This window comes from Pseudorca crassidens, chromosome 9 (assembly GCF_039906515.1).
Source record: "Pseudorca crassidens isolate mPseCra1 chromosome 9, mPseCra1.hap1, whole genome shotgun sequence".
NCBI classification, from domain to species: Eukaryota; Metazoa; Chordata; class Mammalia; order Artiodactyla; family Delphinidae; genus Pseudorca; species Pseudorca crassidens.
This window is the reverse complement of record NC_090304.1, coordinates 78544701-78562003: the sequence shown is the minus strand read 5'-3', so window position 1 is coordinate 78562003 and position 17303 is coordinate 78544701. Positions and strand designations below refer to the sequence as shown.

The window sequence follows — 17303 nt, the reverse complement described above, 5'->3', positions numbered from 1 at the left end:
TTTTTTCGAAGTCAGTAAATATCAGCTAATTCTTATTGGCACTGGATGTCACTTCATGATTTGTTACAAATTACTAATCAATGCTGTAAAATAATATGTCAACGATATATAGTTTTTAGGGAGGGGCAAGATAAGGGTATGGGATTAAGAGATACAAACTACTATGTATAAAACAAATAAACAACAAGAATACATTGTACAGCACAGGGAAATAGTCATTATCATATAACTTTAAATGGAGTATAAGCTTTAAAAATGTTGAATCACTGCTATACACCTGAAACTAATACTGTAAGTCAACGTAAAATAAAAACTTCAATAAAAATTTTTAAAAGATACATAGTTTTTAAATGTTAAAGAATAAAAAATCAGATAAAAAAGAAACAATGCATAACTAATTATTTAATTTCCTGAATTTATGTTACATGGATAATTTATTAACTTCATGTGGGATGTGAATTATTCTAAATATAATTATTCTAAAGCAGCTGATAAAGAACAGAAATATAAAAGAGGCTGGTGTTTGAAGGAGGTGAGTGATAAAGTCAAGCTTATCAGATGTACGGTGTATCTTCTACTCTAAAATGTCAAAAGACATAGGTCAACTTGACTTAAGGTAAAAAATGGTAAATACTTTCATATAGATTTGGGGAATATAGGAAAACAAATTTCACAACCATGAAAGCAATAACCTATCATTTGTTGGTGTCTGCATGGTTCAAAGGGTCAGAAAGGGGATAGTCTATATTTTTTTGACAGATAAAATGCAATCCACCATAGAACTTCAGATTTCAAGGAAAACTCCTTCAAATTCAGCAGCTAACAGCTTGTCTCTATTTGCTGTCACTCTGGATCAGAGAAACCCACACTTTTTTTTTTCCCTTTCCTGCTCCCCTTCAGTTACACTTGAGCTCTCTGACTGAAAAGGTCTGGAACAGATTAAAAGTCGGGCCACAAAATAAAAAGCTTTGGCATGTTGTCAAGCCTGTCTGGAATACACATACACAGTGGGCCCAAAAAGGGAAACTAAACGCAGTAAGAGTATTTTATGAAAACTTTTCTTGGCATAGCTAACTGTACGCTGTGTGTACATACGTGTTGAAGGTGGGAGGGAGATTATCATTATTTTTTTTTGGTACTTTCTCCCATTTAAAAAAAAAGACCAAGCTGTGTGTGTAATTAATGAATCTACTTAAGCTCACAGCCAAGTTGTTTTATTTCACTTTTTATTAACTGAAAATACTTAAAAAAAAAAAAAAAAAGCTTTGTTCCAATTGCTGATTTCTACAGTTAGCTAAGGGTTAATCATCATTTTTCATAATCTCGTGTAGAGGGAAAAAAAATCCCACAGTACCATTTTTTAAAATTTCCAAAACATGGACAAGCAGAATTCATTTCATTAAAGATGATTTAAGGAAACATGTCTGTTATCGTTCTAGTCCATACAAATGGCAACATTTATTAAATTCTCTACCTTACTTGGTTTCCTGTTTCAACCACAAGGGCTTATTCAAGCATTAAATAGAATCTGAAGTTGCAAATTATTAACATGCCACATTACTTTTTTAACACTCAAACAGGTCTTGAAACTCAAAAGGCTAGCATTTAAGCCAAACCGGATATCTGTCAAAATGACAGTCTCTGCCCTGATCCCACCTTTGACTTGACTTGAATAGGGGATTCAATCAGTTCATAAAGCTGGCCAATCAGTAAGCTTGGGGCAAACCCAAATGTTGGGGGTTTAAAAAGGTATACATATAGATATAGGAGAACTGCTCAGAATGTTCCTGACGGGGAAGTTATTTTACCCAACCAGCTCTGGGTAGAGTTTTTCTTTCTCTTTTTCCCCCAGGACTGTGTTTTGATGGCATTCACAGAGTTAATTCCTCTTTCCCATAAGGGCCCCACAGTTGTTGTTAGGTCAACCCCTGTAAAGCTTCAAAGGTTCCGAGTTCCCTCAGTCTGACCTACTCAGTGATCTGCACATTGTTTTCATTTAGCTGCATCCAGTCCAAGACGAAAGCTTTAAAACCACAATGATCTGCTCCTTTTTAAATACATTTTTCCATGGCTTTGGAAAAATGTCTCAGAAACCCAACTGAAGAAACTGAAAACAGTGAAAAAAAATGTGTAAAAAGGCCCTAAAAAAATGTATACTATTATCAAAATATGCACATTTGGGAGGCGAGTATTTCTTTGTGCAAATGGTGATTTTTGTCATTTGATTTGGAGGGAAATATGGCTTATTTTGGGTTTGTTTCCTAAATGAAAAACAAAGGAAAAATCCCCTTTACTTAAAAAAGGGGGGGGCAGAAGCGAAGAGAAGGAAAAAAAGGCTTTCATTGGTCTATCTCTAGGGTGACGGGGTACCCACCCCCCCTAGGATAGAAAACATTATAATACCCAGGCACAGGATGGTACTCGTTACTCTCTTAAGTTAAGCATAAGCAGACACCACGTTACTGACAAAAGTTGATATCCCAGGTTTTAGATGAAGCGACAGACTGATTATTTCTGTAGCTAGAAAGATCATTTTAAACACGATCAGTGCGTTTTCCCAAAATGTGAAAGGAACAGCGAGTCTGGTTAGTAAACCACCACAACATTCCTCCAACCCCATCCCAAGAAGTCCAAGCTAAAAGGCTGATTTAGACCTGAATTTCTCAAGTTTAAAGTGAAAGGTATAAAAACAGTACTTGGATAAGTTGGATGGGCAGTCATTTTTTAAAATTATGAAGCAGTGCAATTTAATTTAAATGTACCTTCCCAAATTCACATACCAAAAAACAGTCATCAAAAATATCTAAAAAGATTTTGAGATGAACCTTTACCAAAACGAGGGTCAAGCCTGGGGTCTAGCCAAGAGGTGGTCTTGTTCTTATGGTTTATATAGTATATTTCTCCATCCTGAGTCATGGCTTGTTCCCATCCATCAGGAAGAGGACCTATAAATACAGAAAAAAAATCACGGTTGGTTTTTAACTTGGTGCATCTAAAAAAAAGTGAGAGGGGTGCTAATTTAAAAAGAAAACACATCCTGACATAAAACAACTCATTAATGCAGAATTAACAATGTGCTCAGAGAAGAAAGGTAAACCTGTATACTTGATTCTTCTCCACTAAAAGGAAATTACCCAATAATAAAATCTATACCCCCAAAGACACAGATGTAAAAAAGGTCAGATTTTTAGAAAATGCTCTGGAAGTCATGACCCAAATAACTGTTATTAGTGTTAATATAAGACATGGAGTGCTGCAGCTCAGGGACCATCCCCCAATCCAGTCAGTTTTGGGACAGTATCTTCCTAGAGACCCCAAAAGGTTCTTTAATAAGGAATATATGCAAGTGTTCTCAGAGTACCTACAGTATCATAAACATTCTGCTTAATATAAAGCACAGTTTAGCTAAGACTGCCAAGTACCATTTATTTCCATTATTTATGTGACTGACTCACACCAAGAAAACTATAATAGAGAAAACATGGTTCCAAAAAGCTTATTCTTAAGCAGACTGGAAGTTGCTAGGAGGTGGGGATTGTGGCTAGAAGTTTAAGTTTGTCAGAGACTTGGGAAGGGGGCAGAGTAAACACCACAACTGCCGGAAGGCAAATTTCTCAGGAAGAAAAAGAGAAAAGGTACAAATTTCAAAGCTACGGAGTGAGGAAGTAATACCTGGGAGATAGGGCTAAAGAATATAGAAAGTATAAGAAGATTATTCTATCTTTATGAGGGAAGGGAGGCTAGATAGTTGCTTTTAAGAGGTAATAGCAATGAAAAGAGAGGCCCAGTATAAACCACTAAATTCAGGCATATTTCCTCCTTGTCTCTCCCACTCCCCGGCTTCCACTTCCCACTCCCACCAGGAATCAGAAAAGGCAAAGGTAAATTGGGAGAGTCTGAGCAAATGCCTAAAATTTTCCATCTGTGGACCAACACGAATTGACTGCTTACTGTGTGCCAGTCCCTGTGCTAAGTATATTAGGTACATTAACTCGTTTAATCCTTACAATGACCAAGGACATAAGCAGTAGTACTATCTCCATTCTAATGGGGAAACTGAGGCACAGAGTGGTTTAGTCGGTACATCACAAAGCTAGTGTCAGAGATGATAAACTTAGCAGCCTAATTCCTGAGACATTTTTCTCATAACAACACTTCTTTTTATTCACCTCCCACATCCAAGATCAGAGACTAAGTATGTTTCCTGTGCAAAAATGGAACAAGTTCCTTCTTTCTATACTGGCAGTCCAACAGCCTTAAGAGTAATGCTGAAAGAGTAACTTTGGTTAAACAGACCACTCACACAGGCCCATGGGACCCAAGGCCCTAATTCTAGGCCAGTTTCATTTGTATTAGGAACAGACCAATTTGCTCCTATAGTATTATTAAAGATCTACTTTGATGGGGTCAAAATCCTGTTAGGGAATGCAGGCATGTGGAACCAGAGTGTTCTGTACTCCTAGACAGGCCACAGGGGGAAGACCCTTCTCCAATCCTGAATATGGAACTCTGCACACAATGCTAACCATGTCCAGAGTTGAACTTTGCTGCAGAAATCCTGTGTTTACTAAAAAGTGAATGGGAAGCAGATCTGTCTAACACATGTAAATCAAACAAACCACTTTTCTCAGCAGCCTTCAGTGTCACTTTGGGTTCTATTTCCCCACTAGGAAGACAGAACCTCCAGAACTGAATATTAAGGGTTTGTTACTGACTTTAATTGCGAAGATGGCTCAATTGTAAAATGCTTCTGAAAAACAAGTAATTAAAATTCTAACTTCCTAAGATATCATGATGATGAACAAGTCAACAAAAGTCACTGGATGCCTTTGGAAGCATCAACCCAATGGCCCTAACAGACCTCATTATAGCCTCCAAACCTGCCTCCTGAGTAAATGGATTCCCTACTTTTTTTTTTTTTAAACAATATCACTCTCTACCTTTGTTGTCTGAGTTAGAACCAAGAACAGTATCTTGGATACAAATCAACTTTCCCTTTCTGCTCCACCCACTCCATGCTGTAGACTCCACTTAACACTCTGACTGATCTGTTGCAGCCCGTCTCTAAGAATTCAACCATCAATAATTTTCAGCTCTTTTTCTTAACCACTACAGATCTTTGTTCCTGGTGTCTGACTTCTTGTTTCCTCTCCTCATTCCAGTGTCTCCTATCCAGCAGCCACCAGGGTTTTCTTCTTAAAATACTACCCAATCAACATTTATATGTTACTCACTGATTTTAAAAACGTTTCCCTTGCTCTCTACCATCAAAAGGAAAATGCCAGCTGGACTCATTTCTTAATAAGTCTTCCTCACACACCCAACCCTCACTCTACTTCCCCAAGTTTTCACAAAATCATGCCATCTCCTTGTATGTACTATTCATGTTATCACAGACAGCCTTCTGCCCCATCTCTTATAAACTCTTATTCACCTTAAAAGAGAAAGCTCAGATGTCACCCCTTTGATTCAGCCTTCCCTGATTACCCCACATAAAATCATTAACTTCCTCTTCTACTCTGTATTAATGTTTTAACAGATAGAGCTGTATTTATTTGCTTACATGTCTGCCTTCCTGACAATGACCAGGCCACTTATCTTTTAACTCGTGTCCAGTATCTGAGTAATTGCTCACTAGATATTTAATGGAAGAATGAACATCCTGCCTTCTAATACTTTGAACTTTCTATAAACAAGCTTAAAATCATATAGTACATATATGGGGTTGGCCAAAAAGTTCGTTTGGGTTTTCCCATAAGATGTATACGGAAGATAAATATCACAAATATATCAAAAGCTTCAAATTGTCTATGCATTCACACACTGACATGAGCCACAAACATTCCTTCACAGCGACTGTACTCATTAGCCTATCACAGAACCAGATTTTGTCATAAACTATAAAACTTTTAATACAAAATTGTATTTATATATTTATAATTCATATACATGCCCTATCTGTGATTTTAAAAAATAAAAGCTACACACTGTACAGACACTCTTAACTCATAGCTGTAGGCAACATTTTTGGATGGAATTTCTCCCCCAATAAAATCAACGGCATATTTTATGTACATGAAGGCTAAACTGCATAAAGACAGTTCAGTTTCCCAGATATGCATCTCCTTTTAGGGCAGGTTTATAAATTTTAAAAGGTGGGCTTCCCTGGTGGCTCAGTGGTTAAGAAATCTGCCTGCCAATGCAGGGGACAGGGGTTCGAGCCCTGGTCTGGGAAGATCCCATATGCTGTGGAGCAACTAAGCCTGTGGGCCACAACTACTGAGCCTGTGCTCTAGAACCCGCGAGCCAAAACTACTGAGCCTACGTGCCACAACTACTGAAGCCTATGTACCTAGAGCCTGTGCTCCGCAACAAGAGAAGCTACCGCAATGAGAAGCCCCATGCACCACAACAAAGAGTAGCCCCGCTCACCACAACTAGAGAAAGCCCACGCACAGCAACGAAGACACAACGCAGCCAAAAAAAAAAAAAAAAAAAAAAAAAAAAAATTAAAAAGGCAAGACAAATGTACACCTCAGAATCACTTTCTTAGCTACAAGAGTTGTCATGTAATTTCTGTGAAGTTTCTGATACATGCATTTATGTAATACTGGTATTGAAGGCAGTAAAGCAATATATACTTTTAATGTCGTGGCCTAATAAAGGCTTCATTGTCATTCCAATCTGATTCTTGATATAGTGATTCATAACTTCTCTAAAAATTAAAATTTCAATGGGACACTGTGTTAAAGAGACTCTAAATAGATTTCTTAAAATATTTCCCTGAAATATCCTTTTACATAAGACAAATTTCACTAACATTAGATTAAGTAAAAAGGGAAAAAAAAGAATTAAATATGGCACAAGATGTTAAGGAAAAACCCCAAACAACTTTTTTTCAATTAATAAGCTTATAAGCAGAATATGTGAATGACGTTATTAATGCAGTGTTTTTTGCACCTTAAACCTTTTGTTCATAAGTGTATTTCACTTTTACAGTTCATCTGAAATTTTTAAAAAATGTTTAAGATTTGTAGAAATGCATAATGGAAAAGTGAAAGTTTCTTGTAATCTATTCCCTGGGGGAAAAACTGAACAACTTTAGTTTTGTGATATGTTCTGGATTTTTTTCTTGTGCACAGTTTGTGACACACATGCATAACCACTGATGTCATGCTCTACCTGAACCATACTTGCTATATTCACTTAATATATATATAGACATCTTTTCTTAACACAACACATAAGTCTCTCTCATTCTTTTTAATGGCTTCACAGATCTTACTGCACAGATATATTAGAATTCATTTATCCCTTTTCCCAGTGTTACATATCAGTTCTTTGTAAATTTTTTTGCTCTTATAAATAATAGTGCAATGCACAACCTCTGGGGGGCAGCAATGGCAGCAACACCTCTACCACTAACTAGCTCCATTAGTACCATCACACACCATGTTCTTAGCCATATCATACAGATGAAACACAGTTACATTCAGACAGATCACTTGCCCAAGGTAAACAATAAAGTAAACTTCCCTAAGGTAAAGATTTAAAATAAACCCAGGCAGTCTGACTTCAGAGCTTCTGCTTTTAAACCATACAACACACTGCTTCCCAAAGATATAAATACATTCCCCAAAACTTATGCAGGTGTTTCCATACATTAAATTTGCAAACAATCAAAAACAAAGCTCTAACTAATTTTAGACATGAGGATATAAAGGAGAGACAAGCCCGGTATACAAATAAAGAGCATAGTGATTTCTGCCTATTTTCTCATCATATTTCTAATTAAAGAATTAAATAATGTACATATGAAATACAATAATTACTATATAATTAATTTTATAAGCACTCAAATTGATACCAAATATACATACTAAACACAAAAGAATGCTTTTATATTCACTTATGTTGTTCATTTAACATTGGATAAAAATTTAATGTTGTGTGTAAAGAGACTGTCTAAAATAGGATGTCCGGGCTTCCCTGGCGGCGCAGTGGTTGAGAGTCTGCCTGCCAATGCAGGGGACACGGGTTCGTGCCCCGGTCCGGGAAGATCCCACATGCTGTGGAGCGGCTGGGCCCGTGAGCCACAACTACTGAGCCTGCGCGTCTGGAGCTTGTGCTCCGCAACAAGAGAGGCCGCAGCAGTGAGAGGCCCGCGCACCGCGATGAAGAGTGGCCCCCGCTCGCCGCAACTAGAGGAAGCCCACGCACAGAAAAGAAGACCCAGCACAGCCAAAAATAAATAAATAAATGAAATTTAAAAAATATTAAAAAATAAAATAAAATAGGATGTCCGCTTTATAAAAAAAGAAAGCTACTACTGATAAAGGCAAAGGAGTAGAGGAGGAAAGATTACCTTTAAACAGCTTTGCACCACAATCGAATTCTTAGTAATAGAAAAAAGAAAACTGAAAAGAAACAAATCTTCAATCTTAAATGTGAACTAAATAAACAACAATCGATCTGGGCTTTATTCACCCACAAAAAGAATTTTCAGTTAAATGCTCTCTCTTTAGAAGAAATTTGGTGACCTGATAATGCAAGGTTTCTATGTCATTATGGTTAAACTAAGCTAACTGCCGAATAACCATAAGAAGGTGAGAAAGCAAGAGTGATATATTTTCTGAATCATCAAGCTGCACAGGCTACTGAAAGTTTGATGCAAGCATCTGTTTGGTCTAGAGTTGGAATGGAGTAAGGTCAGTAAGTCTAAGGGGAAATCTAGGCTTCTCACAAAACTAGATTTATAATAAGAGGAGACTACAGGGACAGATCAAAATAAATGTAGAATACCTTTGAGTTCAATTTACATCTTGATTTTAGTGTCATAAATATTCTAACTTCTCCAAGAAGGAGTATATAAAATGAAGCAAACAGAAGTAGCAATATTTTATTTACTTAAGATAAATACAAGCTGAGCCCCACCCCTAGAATTTCTGACTCAGTAGGTTTGGGGCTGGGCCTGAAAATTCCCAGATGATGCTGATGCTGCTGGTCCAAGGAACATACTTTTGACAAACACTGACCTAAAAATAACTACTTAGAATTCTTTGGCTGGTATAGAACTGTTTCTTGAATTTATGTAACTTGTATAAAACTATAATTATTCACTGTTAGGCATCTTGGGCAGTTCAGAGGCCGAACTATCAAGCACTGCATGTCTGAGAATGGCACACAGCCACATCTGCTAGAATAAGATGAGGCAAATGGCTCAACATCTATCAGGATAAATAAAGTCATAAGAAGGGCGATGCTTCTTTTTTTTTAAAAAACTGAAATGGCTCAAGCAACTATCATGGAGAAGTAGACCAAAATACATTATCTTGTTTGTCCTCTAATGACCAGATGGAAATGAAGAGTAGGACTCTGGAGGCAAGTAAACTGATGTGATCCATGGGAACTACTACTCGTAACTTAGCTTTAAACCATTTTTAGCTGAGAACTCTTCACTTTCTCAATTCAAATGAAGAGTCATCTCTCTGTGCTGGCAAAATATTTTCTTTATTAACTAATGCCATAAAATTTATCACACAGTATTATTTGTTTATATGCATTTTCTTCCAGGCTAGACTGTGAAATACCTAACACAGGAGTGTATATTTTGCATTTTTCTATTTTACTGTCGAGTGGGATGCCTAGTACTCAGCAAGGGCAGGAATTTACATGTTGGCTGACATTAATGTAATCAAAACAAAATTCAATTAAAATTCTTTATTTATGCTTGTCAGAGAAAAATATCCCGTTTCATCCTCTCCACGTAAGTTCAATTTCTCCATTATTTGGTATCACTTAAATTGAAGGCACAGGGATATAGCAAATTCTTTTATTCAGTTAAGTATTTATTGAGTCCCTACTATATTCAGGCTCTAATCTAGCCCCTGGACATACAGAGATAAGCAAAACAGTTCCTGTTTCATGGAATTTATGTTCTAGCCAGGAAGACAGGCAGATATGTATAGTACAATGTTGGCTAACAATAAGTGCAGTGAAAAAAAAAACAAAAAACAAAATGAGTGCAAAAAAAACAACAACAAAAAACAAACCAGCATGAGTGCAAAACCAAAACAACCAAAACAACAAAAACATAAACCTGGAAATGGTGTTTTTAAAATGTGGACTAAGAAGGGCCAAACTGAGAAAGTGACCTTAAAGCTGAGACTCGTACACAATGCAAGCCAGCGTGTGGTGATGTGGGGCATGAGCATTCCAGTCGGGGAAACAGCGAGGAGGCCAGTATGAAGGGGGTAGAATAAGCAAGGAATGAGGTACGGTGATTCACTTTGTTTTTATGATCCAGACTTGATCAGAAAACCTCTCAGCATTTTAACCAGTAAATAGTTGAATGGGTTATACCTAAAGGGGACCACCAATACTAAAGGATAATAACAACGTCTCCAAACTCATGGACAACCTCTAAACATGTGAGAGTGGGCAATAAACATTTTCATCCCAGATTATGCTTACATACACTAAAGGCAGGCCCTTTGACATGGGAAAGATATGGGAGTTTTCCAAGGCTGGGCTATCATGCCTAACCACCACATCAAAGTCTTTTGGAAAAAGGAGGAGATAAAAAATAAGCCCTGGATCAAGAAGGTAAACAGAAAGAGGTCATCATTTTAATAAGATGTAAAGAGGGTGAGAAATTTGAATTAGGACAAGCAAGAGAGAGCGGTAGGCTATAATTAAAGTAATTCATAAATTAGAATTACTTACCCTTGGGGGAAATAAATTTTTATGTAGGATTTACTACTATTGGTTGAATGATAACTACTATAACAAATACTAACTTCCTGCAATGTTTTGAAAACAAATAAAATACTCTATGTCATAATACTGAAGGTGACTCAACATCAACTTCCTGCTCTTGCCTAAGGACCTTCTTGCATTAGTAATGACTAACAAACCATTTGCAATGTCTAATCAAGTCAGAAAGTCTTGATTATGCCACAAGATGAACAACCTCTCCCTCTCACCTGCCCCACAATTCAGGAATAAAGATGTCACCCAGGACACTGAAAGTTTACTAAACACACCCCTATCATGGTTCAAAGTACAGGGCTATCAAGAAGTCGTTTCCTTAGAATGTAAGAGGAGTAGCTGGAGAAGTAGATGCAATACATCTTTCAAAGGAATCTAACTTTGAAGAATTCGTTTTGAAATTCTGGTCTCTTACACTTATGATGAATCACAAACTGTATTATTATACGTAAAGCATTGTTCTAAGTTTTTTGCAAGCAAATTAACTCATTTAACAGTCCCATGGCATAGGTCCTATTATTATTCCCACTTTACAAATGAGGAAACTATTGCCTCAGATCACTTAGCCCAGACTAGTAACTGGCAGAGCCTGGATTCAAACCCAGATAGTTCTAGCTCTCCAGAACTCATGCTCTTAAGTACTACACTGCAAATACGACAAACATTAATGAAAAGTAGTGTTTTTTAAAATTTCTTTTCCTAGAACTTTCATGAAATCCCATTGCTTCAGTCATATTCACATAGATGGCTCCTACATCTTTAATGCTTCTCACAAGGTCAACACTAGTCTTTCTTCTCCACCAACTGGACACTAACACTTCAAAAAACATGTCCTCATATTTTGAGTTGACGTTACTTTAAAATTCAATTGCCCCTGTTCCTCAAATCAAACTTTACTGTAGACTTTCGTATTTCCATGACTAAACTTTAGCAGTAGCCTACCAATTGGTTTTTTCTTTTTTTTTTTTTTCGGTACGCGGGCCTCTCACTGTTGTGGCCTCTCCCGTTGCGGAGCACAGGCTCCGAATGCGCAGGCTCAGTGGCCATGGCTCACGGGCCCAGCCGCTCCGCGGCATGTGGGATCTTCCCGGACCGGGGCACGAACCCGTGTCCCCTGCATCGGCAGGCGGACTCAACCACTGCGCCACCAGGGAAGCCCTACCCATTGGTTTTAATCAACTGCAACATTAAACATTATATGTACCTTAAGAGCATCTTGCCTCACACCTTCTCTGGGGAAGTAGCTCTATGACTCAGGGCTCCCTAAAGCCCACAGGAAAAATTCTCAAATCTTAATTGGGTTATTCAAGGTCCTCTGTTGTCACGCATTACATAGCACAGTGCACAGGTTCTGAAAGCATCACCACTACCATTCATACCTCTCCTCACCCAGTCTTCTTTCAGTCCTTCAAACTCTTCCTCCTCTCCTCTCTCCAGGACCACCCTGCAGGCACCTTTCTCCCTGCCCTCCTTGCTTAGCTAACGCCTTACTCGTCCCTCCCCAATGTGAATGCCCCTTCCTCAAGAGGGCTTTGCTTACATATACAGTAGTTTCCTCTACTATTGCACCCGGTGCTCTCTCTTTGGTAAGATGATCCTATCACATTAGTAATTTAGTAATCCATTCAAAGTTAGTCCTCCTGCTGCATGGCCTGTCTTTCCAGTACTTAGCAGGGTCATGCACTTTTCACCTCCACACATATCCCCAATGTACACACCCCAGCCTGTCTCCTCCTAGCCTCCACTATTTTTACCTACTGAAATTCCACTCCATTTTCATGCTGTATCTTTGCAAAGCTTTTCTCAATTCCTATCCCACTAGTAAGAGTCCTCCCCACCTGTGAACTGAAATTGCACTTGTTTTTGATTTCGTGGATGCTCACTGAAGATTGTCTTGTATTTGTTCTTTTACACTGAGTTTAATTCAGAATTTATCATTCTGCCCTAGAATACAGAAAAAGAGTTTTCCTTTTTTTTTTTTGAGTGGGTATGTTCAATTTTGCAAGGTTGCTCAGGACAAGGATGGCATCATTCATCAGAAACTACCACCAGGTTAGACTGTGATTCTTTGATCTTGCAGACGTGTGGTTTTTAAAGTATTTGAGAACTAAAATATATGCACCCCTGACTCTTCTGCAGTTTTGCTTCTAAGGGAGTCTTTCATAACCACTAACATCTGAAATTCATATGCTTGACCTCATAAGTCCTAAACAATCCTTAACAAAATTCTGTCCACACTACTAAAATTTTTAGGTAGACTCAATGGAAAAGGTTGTCGTGTATAATAAACCCTATAATATCACTGTCACTAACTTTTTTTGTGGCTTCAATAAGCAAAACACGGGACAAGCGTGTATAAATGCATTTGTTGAAGAAAAAGCAGGTTATAAAATCAAGGTTTGGTAAAAAAAAATGATTTCTCTTCTGGCTTCCAAAGTAACTGTTTTATTTTCAGGGTGAAAACTGATTTAAAGTGTGCAGCTCTAAGTTATGAGCTCAGGTTTTGTCATTTTTGTGTACTGACCTAGAGGCTGGAAACTAAAAAGATTATAAATATACCGATGAAAATCTGCTTCAGGCAAATAAATGCAAGAGTGGTAGCCAAGCCATTTCTTTTTTTTCCCCCTCGAGTTCAGGTGTTCTCCTATGTCATAAGTAGCTAGAAGATTCTTCTGCCCAACTACTAGAACATACTGATGAGCCCAAACCCCCTGTAGATCACAATGCAGTGGAAGAGGAAACTCTGGCCCATACATCTGCAGGCTTAGATTGGAATTCTGGCAATGTTACTTATCTGTATTCTACTCACTAGCATATACTGTGTCCCCAAGCACCATGCTCATGTCCTGTTTTAGCAGATGCCTCACTGAACTCTACTCATTTGCCTACATCCTGACATTTCTCCCCATCAAGCTCTAAGTCTTGAAGGAATCACCTTGATTTTTTTGCTCTTTATATCCGTAGAGCTTAGCACTACCACCAAATACAACCGAAGTTTGTTGAGCTGAAATGATTAAGAACTTATCTGTGAAAAGAAGGATTGATTGATCTTGGTCAAGTCAGTCTCTCCGATCTTTAGTTTGTGCTTTTATAGATGACAGACTTTTTTTATAAGTTGGTAACGTTTTGCAGCTTTTTTTTTTTTTTTTTTTTTTGCAGCACGTGGGCCTCTCCCGTTGCGGAGCACAGGCTCCGGATGCGCAGGCTCAGCAGCCATGGCTTACGGGCCTAGCCGCTCCGTGGCATGTGGGATCTTCTCAGACCGGGGCACGAACCCATGTCCCCTGCATCGGCAGGCGGACCCTCAACCACTGTGCCACCAGGGAAGCCCCTGCAGCATTTTTATATTAAATGAGCTCTCATATGAAATGGTGGAGTCATCCATTTGTATTAGGCACTTAGTAAAGGTTTTTTCCCAACTGAAAATAGAAATATTAATAAAATAAAACAAGGAATAACAAAGTGGATCTTTAATAACATTTCTATGGTTTTAAGTTCACCATTCTAGAGTCTTCTATCTGTGTAGTCCATGAACCAGCATTATAGCACCTCCTGCAAATCTGTTAGAAATGCAGAATTTTACATCTCACCCCTGACCTATGGAATCAGAATCTGCATTGAAAAAAAATCCCCAGGCGATTCCTTTATACGTTACAAATTGAGAACCACTGATTTAAAATATGGAAAACTAACAATGCTTACTTTAAAACTCTTTTATAGAACTACCTACCACTAACCCAAATTTTACCAGTATAGCAAAAGTACCATTTGATGTTACTTGGTTAAAAAAACAAAAACCAATCATCTTTGATGCATTATAAATGAAATTAAACTCTAGAGACAGCATACTTTAAAGAAAACCGTGAAAGGTTTAGATTCAGACAGACCTGGTTTCAAATCCTGAATCCAAGATTTAATTATTAGCCTTCTAACCTTGGGCAAGTTACTAATCTGCTTGATGCTCACTTTCTTTATCCAGAAAATGGAGACAAAGATCTTCTCAATTAATTGTTGAAAGGATTAAAGGAGAAAGTGCTTGACAAAGGGAAGGGCTTATAGTAGGTACTTATAAAAAAAAAAGTCGTTCCCTACTCTTTCCTGGAAGTTTTGCCATTTTGTTCTAACAATATATTTAACTTATGAAAACTTGTGTATAATAATATTGAGATAGGTTTATGAGAAAATAAACCTGGATCTCAAAGAGGAAATGACTGAATAACAACAATAGGGAACCCATAGAAGGTTTTCCCTTAGATAGTGGAAGAACCCTAGAGAGGAGTCATTTTTAATGGGCTCCCAAATTTTTCAGGATAAAGCTCAAACTTCTTAGTTGATCACACAAAGGCCTTCTTTAGATGTCTTTAGTCTCATCTCCCCACCATTCCATCACTACTTATATGGTGCTGGGGGGTGTCAGGCTCAGTAATCTCTCACATAATGCTATCTTTATCTTCCCTTTTCTTCCGTAAACTTAACTCCCACTCATCTACTAAAATTCAGGTTCTAAATTCAACCACTTCTCACCACTTCCCTTCCACCACCTTGGTTCACTGTTTCCCCTGAGTTATTGCAATTGCCCCCTAACTAATCTCCGTACTTTTAAAAAACTTACTCAGATCGTATCACTCCTCTGTTCAAAACCTACAAGTCCCTATATAACAGGGCTTCCGTGCTACCTTTCAGTGACTGTTCCAGTTGCAATGGCCTTCTTCTTACTGTGCCTCAAATGTGCCTCAGCAACTCTAAATCAGCTGTTGTGTTATGCATGGAACATTCCTCCCCTTTTCCTCAGATATCTTCATGGCTCTCAGTTCATTCAGATCTTTGCTCAAAAATCATCAATTATAGAGGCCTACACTGGAGAAACTATCTAAAATGATCATTTCCCTCCTCCATCCCCCAGTCAGTCACTCTCTGGCCCTTAACTGGTTTACTTTTCTTTTCTCTTTCCATTTGTAACTACCTGACACATTGTGTACTTGTTTCTATTCTGTACTCTCACGATTTAGAATCGTGTCCTGCACATATTTTCAATTTTTGTTGAGGGAACGAACAAACCTCTGGCTCCTTAAAGATGTCTGCTCTACCCTCCCGACCACTTATTCACTTGTTCCTCCTCCACTTTCTCGGCACTTGGTGCATGTCTCCCATAACATTTGTTGTTATAATTATATGGGAAAAAAATTGTTTTACCTTGACTCCATAATCTGAGGACATTACAATGATGTCTAGTACAAAGTAGAGCATTTGATATTTGTTGAATGAATGATGTGGAAAGAGAACAATTCAATTGTCTCAAGGTGAATAATAAGACTGTTAAAAATCATCTGTCTCTTTGTCTGTTAAAGCTAGATGAACTTCCTAGAGGAAAAGGCCAAGTATAAGTTCAGAGAACTTTCTAATATGCAACTCTTCAGATTTTCTTCAGCGTAACTTGAGTGTTTTAGATTTTAACTTAATAGCTTACAGAGTTTTAGTATGTAAATTTATAAAAGATTAGCTTTCTATAAAGTTCATTTAGACTTCAGACATGTTCAAATAAAGCAATGACCTTTTGGTAAAATTTTAACCTAAAGTTTTATCACCTCTTTACCTTATTGACATCAAAAGAAAATATTATTTTGGAAAACTCTATTGTTGCAGGATTTTTTTCATTTCACTGATGCTGCCTATATATGGTAGTCTATGGATATCATTTTTAAAGAATTAGCATCTTAATCTTTCACACAAATATTTCTCTTATGAGTCATAAAATTATTGTAGCAAGAGAGTAGCCAGAAGGATTTAGAAATCAGTAGGAAAGACAAAAATAATATTCTAACACTTATCAAGAGAAAAAACAGGCATTTATTTGGTTCTTAAATGTAAATAATTTAATCTCTTTCTCATCCTTTCTACTCCAAAGCTGAGCAAAGTTTCCAAATAATCACTACAAATAATCACTGGAGAAAAGTTGAACATGGACACCTATATTTTTAAACACCACTATCTAATAACTCATTATACTAAGAAAGCTGGTGGCAAGGATACGTATCAAATTTTTTTCTTTATACTCTTTACAATATTATCCTACTCTTCTAAGTTAGTCTCTTGGTTAACATAACAGAAATAAGCTTACATCCTTTTCTTCTTCATTAGGTTCAGTATTTACAATAAAATCTCAGTAACTTTCAGAATTCAAATGAACTTTACTTTCCCAAATGATTACTTAAGAGACTTCTAATAGATTTTTTAAAATATTTGTTATTCATGCTCTAAGATCAGGTCAAGGGACATCAACAATCTTGAGTTTCTATATATCTCCCTTTGCTTTAGAAGAAAACCCCTAAAGTAAAGCAAAGACAGAAAGGAATTACCTTGTCTGAAATAATAGAGCATATAACTAAATGTATGAATACGGTACTGCCTAACACACTTGAGATTTAGATAATTATTTGGGATATCACAATTCCCAAGTGGACACAATCTTAGGAAAATGTTGACACTATAAAAAATACTGTTCTGAAGGTACTGAAAAACCAAGTAACTATATG

General features: G+C 37.4%; 1 protein-coding gene across 8 annotated transcripts in view; it reads right to left on the bottom strand.

Moving 5' to 3' along the window:
• The window catches only part of YAP1 (Yes1 associated transcriptional regulator), a 107701-nt gene that overhangs the window by 34806 nt on the left and 55592 nt on the right, over positions 1-17303 (bottom strand). For 4 of the 8 annotated variants that reach the window (XM_067750812.1, XM_067750817.1, XM_067750815.1 and 1 more), the window contains exon 4: positions 2826-2945. In XM_067750812.1, the coding sequence (XP_067606913.1) occupies positions 2826-2945 (120 nt within the window). The remainder of the gene's footprint in view (positions 1-2825; positions 2946-17303) is intronic. The other 4 variants (XM_067750813.1, XM_067750818.1, XM_067750816.1 and 1 more) reach the window with 1 other exon arrangement.